At 43.5% G+C, this 7,725-nt stretch overlaps 1 protein-coding gene across 1 annotated transcript; it reads left to right on the top strand.

The window, feature by feature from the left end:
* Positions 1 to 946: 946 nt before the first annotated feature.
* Positions 947 to 1,755, top strand: LOC113953621 (calcium/calmodulin-dependent protein kinase type IV-like; the record flags this gene model as incomplete). Its single annotated transcript, XM_027656945.1, has 2 exons — positions 947 to 1,245; positions 1,660 to 1,755. Coding segments are annotated over exons 1-2 (269 nt in total), but the record flags the coding sequence as incomplete, so codon positions are not given.
* Between the last annotated feature and the right edge of the window lie 5,970 nt (positions 1,756 to 7,725).

Below are 7,725 nucleotides of genomic sequence, written 5' to 3'. Positions count from 1 at the left end.
GCAAGAAACACCATGTTTAAAAACAGGATAGTGAATTGTGGTTGAAAATTAAGGACAATACTTCCATCCCTTCTGCTGTACAGGCTTGCACATGGTCCGTCTTTCCTCCTGCCTGTGTTGGCATGGCAGTATGAGTGGGTGTAACAGCACGGAGAGGATGTGAGTGGGATTGATCTGGCACACTATGCATGCGAGGCACACACAACTGCTGCTGTTTTATTTCGCCACTACACCAACAGAAACGGCCCTTCTATAGGCACTTCTGGCGAAGGATTTTGCATTCAGCGGTGCAGCATGCATTAGTACAAACCGAATGCATACCATGACCTGCAGATACCTGTTAAGAGCAGCATTGCAGCACAGCAATCTTATTTCTCTACAGCTTCTTTTAGTTTGCCGGTGGGAAGGGAAGCTATGTGTTGGGTTTTTTATTATTTTTGCAGTCATGTTCGAGCATTTGTCAGCCTCTTTCCCATCGTTGGTTTGTCTTGTTCATTCTCTGCCCCCAACACCCTCCTCCCCAAATTCACGGTGAGAGAGAGAATTCCTGAACTCCGGCGGTTCGGGAGCTGTCGGGAATGTTGCGGCATGGCGGGCCGCCTCGCTGCAGGCTGAGCATCCCTCCCCTCCGGATCGGGATGCGGTTTCTTCATCCGTGTAGTTGTCCCCCGCGGAGCCGGGTCCTCCTGCTCCAGGGGCTCGGGGAACTCCCGGTGCCTCTGCCGGGAACTCGCTAGAATCCCACCGTCTTGGGTGGGCCTCAGGGGTCGCTCCCTGTGGGAAGGGATCGCCCGGGGTTCGGAGGGGACGGGCAGGATCCGAGGGCGGTGCGACCCCCACCCGGGGCGGTCTCAGCCCCGCCCTGGTCCCGCCCCGCCGCCCCACCGAGCTGGGGAACCGCAGGGAGGGGGAAGAGGAGGAGGGAGAGGGAGGGAGAGAGGGAGGGAAGGAAGGAAATAAGTAAGGAAGGAGGGAAAGAGGGAGGGAGGTGAGGTGTTGTCGCCGTTGGCTCACTGCTCCGCGCTCCGCAGCCGGTGCGGAGGAGGGGACAGCCCCTGTCAGGCGTCCCGGCATGCTGAAAGTCACCATGCCCTCCTCATCCTCATCCTCCTCGTCCTCCTCGTCCTCGTCCTCCGGCTCCTCGGCCGGCGGCCGCCCTGGCTCCGCCGCGCCCGACTACTGGATCGATGGCTCCAACAAGGACACCCTGGCTCACTATTTCGAGCTGGAGTCCGAGCTGGGACGGTGAGGCGTCGCCGGGGGGAGCGGGGATGACGGGGGTGGGTCTCGCTCCCCGTCGCTATGGCGAGAGCGGCAAAACTTTGGTTTGCGTGAGCTGCAGCGCAGGAGCAAGCGGGATTTCGCGGCGTGTGGGCTTTCGAAGAAAAACTGCAGCCCTCCTCCCACTCCCGGGAGCCAAGCCGTGCAAATTCTCCGAAGCAGGGAGTGATTTATAGGTCAAGGCATGGGTCCGTCTGGGTGGACGCTGAGCGGAGTGGGGAGCTTTTCGTTAGTCAGGGTATCTGTGTGGGCTGGCAGCATCCAGTCAGCGCACGGTGTGGGATGGAGAGTGGGCATCACTTGGAGAGCACCGAAACGCCACCTTATTCACAGCATCCCTTCATCCCAAACCTGCTGTCGTTCTATCGCCATTATCAGCACCGGTAGACCCTGCGCTGACAAAACTCCTACCCAAAACAGGAGTCCCTGGATAGGCCTCTGCCAGCAGAGCCCTCCCTTTGGAGCACAGTGCAGGTGAATGAGCTGGTACATCTTCATTCATTAATTTTACACTACTGCCCTAGTGATGGTCCTGCCCAGCAACTTAAAGGTCCCAAATCTTCATATTTTTTTAAAAACCGAAGTCTGGTGTAAAATGCTGTAGTTAGTGTGCAATTTTTGCCCTCTAACTGCATGTTGAATTTGTGGATAGAAAATAATGTGTGAAAAGGGAAAATTACCGCTATTTTTTAAGGGTTCATAGTACTTGACTTAAATCTCCAGGTCAGTAGGTAGCAAATAGCAATTGTTAATTTTGCTGATTGTTAATTTTGCCAATTCAATATTAAGATCCTGAATTACTATGGGAAACTTGCAGATAATAACATGGTTGCCTTGGTATAATATTTTTTCAGAAAGGCATGCAATGAAAGTTATTCCTACAGAGCATATGTGTGCTTGCTGTACTGCATCTAATAGGGGCAGGAAAGGTGGTAGAAATACAATGTAATATCGTTCTTGGCTTGCTGGCCAGGTCTTAAGCACCTGCTGCTTGCTGCTACTTTTTTTTTATGCTGTTGCTACTATTCCCATTTAAATAGGTATAGTTTTATGTTTGCTTACCACATTTATACTTGACTTCACTGTACACCTATGCAGAAGCATTAAAATGTAAAACAGGAAATCTAAAGCCAGTACTCGGTTTGGTGTCCAGAATTGATTAAAAAAAAAAAAAAAATAAAAGGAAAAAAGTATGCTACTGACTTACAGCAGTTGATACCACTCTGTCACCTGGTTTAGTATTGTTCTGTGTGGTCTGTCTAGAATTCTCTCACCATATGTGATAGTGACAGTGGGCTTTGCCTAAGAGTAATCTGTATTGGTGATACATCGTGGGTTTATTGTGTAGCTTAGGAAGGGGTTTTTAAATGTGAACTCTTCAGTCTGAGGAAGGAAGAATGAATGCTTATAAAAGTATTACAGTAAGGCTGAGGTGCAGTGGATTTTTCTACTTTGCAAGGTAAGACAGATGCTGAAACACTTAACAAAAGGCTTGTATGTAGAAGATAACCACACCCAACTGGTGTAGGGATGTGAGCCACTAGATCTGCACTGCTGCTGGATAGAACTAGGAAATAAGATTTAGAACAAAAGCAGAGAGAATACAGGAGATAACCAGCACCTTAATCAAAGATTAAGAGGTAGGGAAGGGAGAGAGAAGAACTTGGAGTGGTATATGATCTGAGGGAAGATTGCTCTAACAAGTTTGGCAGTGCGCTCTCAGTCCTTAGGTCCCAAGGCTGGCTTTGAGATCTTTTCAGAGCCAGCATCCAGAGTGCTGATGATTATCTCAGACCCCCTCTGACAAGTGTACATTGGCAAATCTATAAGGGAGGTTCCACAATCCCTCTTGGTTCCTAAGTGTAATATAAAAGTGTGTTGTTTTCTCTTGGTAACCCTGTATCTAACCTTCTAGTTTTGGAGATAATTTCAATTGTATACACAAAAAAAATTTCCTTGCTTAGGCTAGTGGTGGTGAAAGTATATCAGGTGAGGCTGAAATTATGGGTATGTGATCCCTTTAGGCACAGTAAATAAAAATACTAAAATACTAAAATAACCAGCAGGAAACACTGTCCTACAGTATCTTTAACAAATACAGGATTGAAAGATATCTTTCGTCTCACTGCAAAGACCTGCATTTGGACACCTGTGGCCAAGCATGGGAATTCCCCTTTGGAAGGAGTGCCCTTTGTGCAAAGCGTACCTGGCAGATCCCTAAACCACAGTATTCAGTAATTCTTGCTTGCATGACCAACTAAGGAGTAGTGGAAGAAGAGGTGGAAGATCCTGCTAGGAAAAATAATAAATGCCTGAAAGCTTGCGTAGGAGTAAACTGTTATCTTTAAGCAGTGGAGTTTCACAGGAATTAGTTCAGGTGTCTGTGCTGCTCAATATACTCCATAAATGAAGGGGTTGAACAGTGATATTTGCCGGTCTTTGGAAATTATCAAGGGTTTAAAAGATAGCACTGCCTACGAAGAATTGCAGAAAGACCTTATTGGACTGTTAGGGCATTTAAATGGTGGATGAAATTCAATTTAGATAAATAAAGAGGCTGTGGAGGAGAAACCATTTCATTGTTTTCTCTCACTAGTAAATCGTATTGAGATGTTAATACAGACATATCTGGAGACATGTGTCATGGATGGAACACTTTGTTAAAAGAGCTTGATCACTTGTTTTATTTCTTTTAATGCAAGCTCTGAGGGGTGTCTGATAAAAAATGGATTATCAAGTCAAAAATGAGTGACAGGAGGTAAGGCTATGTCAGCACAGTGTGTCTCTAAGTGGTGGAAGTCCTAGCCACTGGACACTATGGATGCTAAAAAGCTTATGTGGACTTAATGGGCAACTAGGCAAGTTTACATGCAGGAAATCCACTAAGATTGATCAAACATGAAGATACTACTGAACTGTAAGCTGTTGAGTGTTATGAGGGTATTCTTTGACAGTGATGACAGGGGTTTGCTCTATTTCTACATTCTTCTTGAGGTATCTGTGTTTGGCCACTGTCAGAGACAGTACTCTGGGCTAGACCAGCTTTTATTCTCATTCTTTTATTCTGTTTTTAGGTTCTACTAATGCCTGGCTAGTTCGTCTTCATTTTAGTCCATTTCTTATAAGGGTTTTTGTGTATAACTGGAGTTCAAAATGCTGTAAAGTTGAAATTTTGTGTTTTGTTTTACAAAAAATCTTTGTTTGACAAGTTGCAGCATTGGTCTATTGTAGAGTTTGGAATTTTGTTCTGTGTGTATTTCATCTAAAAGCTTATTTTCCACACTTCCTTGGAAAATTTTGTATTCTATACTTGTATTTTCTTTAAAAACTAAACCCTTTTGCTAGTCTTGCGTTACCCATGATGTATCTTCTTGTTCAGAGTTTCCGAATTCAGGATTAGTCTAAATACAGTATTTGAGTGAAGAGGAAGTTCAGTTTTGATCTTTTTGATACTCAGTAATATGGCAAAAAAAGAAAAAATTCTCCTTGTTGGGATTTTAGGTGTGGAATTTTACTTAGCATGCACCCTCTTTGCCTAACTAACTACATAAGTATTTGACTATTGCAGATCTGGTACATGGCCAAAGGCAAATGAAAGTATTTCCAGTCAAATCCTTAGGGCTTTCTTTAAATATCGAAGGTTAAGCTAATAACAATTAAAAAGAAACTGAAACAAAAACCTAACAGGGAAATCGCAGGCACTTTTCTTCTTGTAAGAATGGTAAATCTTCCAAGGTTACCTTTTCCTGCATGGGCAGTGTTTCAACTGTGTGATCCTTGTTGAAGACCTGAAAGGTGCTCAGTACTTAACAACTTAACCTTGAACTGACAGTGTGAGCTGAATCATAGGTGGTTTATGTCCTTGAGTTTTTAGCATAGAGAGAGTTTAAATTCAATGTGTGGCTTGAACTCAAGATTTCAGTGTGCAGAGTGACGTCTTACTCTGCCAATCCTGTTTATCAGAGCTGTCATCCTGGCATCTACTTTTGTAATGGCAGTAGTAGATGAAATCAGCTAACTCTTTGTTAGCTGATTTAAACTAGCAAAGCTAAAACTTGGTTGTTAAGCTGATAAAAGCATTATAGAAATGGATTGGATTTGCACTTGATGCTTTGAAGTTCAAACAGTTTTTGCTTTGAAAGCATACCAACTCTTTTCCCCTCCATTCCTTCATTTAAAAAAAATAAAGGTTTCTTTTTCTGTCCATCTCAAGAGTCATTTGTTTTATAGACTGTTTGCCGTGTTTATTTTGAAAATCACTTGCTCATATTGCTTTGGGGTACATTTAAAGCACGTCTGTCCTGCCTTCAATTGCACTTGTGCTTACTTGCTTGTGACTTTTTGCACTGGACTTTCCAAAGTGATGCAAGCATGCAACTGACAGTACATGGTGCTGGTGCTTAGCTGGATCAGGATGAGAATTATCTTTGAGCAGAAACTGCCTATGTGGATTTGCCTGTCCTCCAAGTGATGTTCTGCCAGGAACGGCAACTTGCTTGCTACCTTCACACCTTCAGGTAAGCAGCAAGCATTTTCATTTAAGCAGTTCCGGCCCATAGGGAAGGTTGTTGGAGAGGTGTGTCTGAGGCCTCATTTGGGAATGTTGTGGTGGGTACTTTGGACTTTGCTTTGAGGTAGGAAAATAGGAGATAGAGAGGGCCTTTTGGTGCTGGTAAAGGTGTCAGATGGATGGGAAGAGTGGTGACCTTCATGCATGGCACCAGCTGGCATAGCCTAGTTGAAGATTTTCACTTCCTTTTCATCTGGAAGGGATTCTCTCTACTTCATCTTTCCGCTTGAAAAATGTCCTTAGCATTTGACTGCAGACTCTTCTATGGTGAACCTGTGCTTTGCTCCTTTTACTGAAGCAGTGCTGTTGTGGAAAAGACAATTCGATGTTAAATTGTCCAGAAAGAGGATGTCAGATTTTTGTTAACCAAGGCACTCCTCAAAGAAGGGGGGAAGTCAGTCCCTGTCAAAATGCATGTTGATCTATCGAGAGTCATAAATGAGAATTAGTATCAAGCAGTCAATACTTTCTGTGGAAGCTTCTTAACCCAGTGTTCTGGATGAAATTCCTCACCTAGGTACCAGAAATGAGAATTTGCAGTGAATAGCTCAGGTTTTGACAATTAAAGTTCTTTGCTCAGTACAGGGAGCAGGTTTTTTTCAGTTTTGTCTGGTTCATTTCAACAACTGATTGACTTAGAATTAAAAAACTGTGTTGAAAAAATCAAGAAAATAAAATTTACTCTACCATTCTGTAAATAAAAATCATTTGAGAGTAGACATACCATTTCAAAGGGTCTCTAATCATGGAGAGGAAATGGGCTATTAGACTTTTTGAACCTTGCTATGGGAGATTTTTATTGACTCTGTTGTCCAAATGCCTGTCTTAGGCACTAAGTTACTTGTCTAAACATTATCTCTCTATGCATGCTTATTAGAAAGAAAAGTGGAAGGCTTTTTTTGAGTATTTGATGGTGATATGGTTTGAAGCTGGCTCCCTGCCAAGTCTCCAAACCTTACCACAAGAAGTCCCCCCCCCTCCCCAAACCTCAGGGAGAAGAGAGAGAAAAACAACCAAGAAAAACCAAAACAAGAGAGATAGCTAAAGCAATATATGTAAAAATATATTTACACTTACGTTACAGTTATATACAATTGAAATATATACTTAAAATTTCACAAGGGAAAGGGAAAGGGGAAGGGAAAAGGAACAAAACCAAAATAATATATATATATATCTCCTGATTAGTAGCCCAATATCTAGCAACTAAAAGAGTTAGCAAAGAAATATCTCACTACTCTCCTTGGGACAACCAAGAGTCACTCTGGAACGATCGCCAGCAACCTCCGCCTCCCAAGGTCAACAAGGCCTTACCAGGCCTCGCTCCCCAACACGACAGACTCAACAGCAGGGAACCTGCACCTCCAAGCCGCTGGATGGAGAGAGCGAAGGCCTTCCCTCCTTTCTTCTTATAGTCTGATTTACTTAAAAATCGTAGGGAATACTGGGTAAATCTGGGCCCTTCCTTGGTTATAAACTGGTCACCAAGGAAGGCCCAGACCAAACTACCACAGATAGCACAGCTGACATTCTGTTCTTTTTGGTAAATAAGTTTTAAGTTTTACAGACAATTGTTCAAACCCCTTTACAGTTGGGATTTGTGGCAAAACCATTGTTCTGCTGCAGCCAGGAGTTTTGCATCAAACTGCAAACTCAACACCTGCTTCACTATGTCTCAGAAAACAGATAGTAAAATGCGCAATGGCTTATAAGTGTATTTGATTCCTAATAATACTGTAACTGAGGCGTTTTCTCCATCGTGACAGAAAATGGGTTTGTTGATTCAGTCAGCTGTGGACAAAGTGATTGGATTACAATTCTTGTGGACAGTCATGTCAGAGAAGCCAACACTGTTGTAGTGCTTTCTTTCAGAT

The sequence above is a fragment of the Corapipo altera genome, unplaced genomic scaffold (assembly GCF_003945725.1).
Source record: "Corapipo altera isolate COAL_440 unplaced genomic scaffold, ASM394572v1 61281, whole genome shotgun sequence".
Classification (NCBI taxonomy): domain Eukaryota; kingdom Metazoa; phylum Chordata; class Aves; order Passeriformes; family Pipridae; genus Corapipo; species Corapipo altera.
The sequence above is the reverse complement of the archived record's forward strand: the minus strand, read 5'-3'. Positions and strand labels throughout refer to the sequence as shown.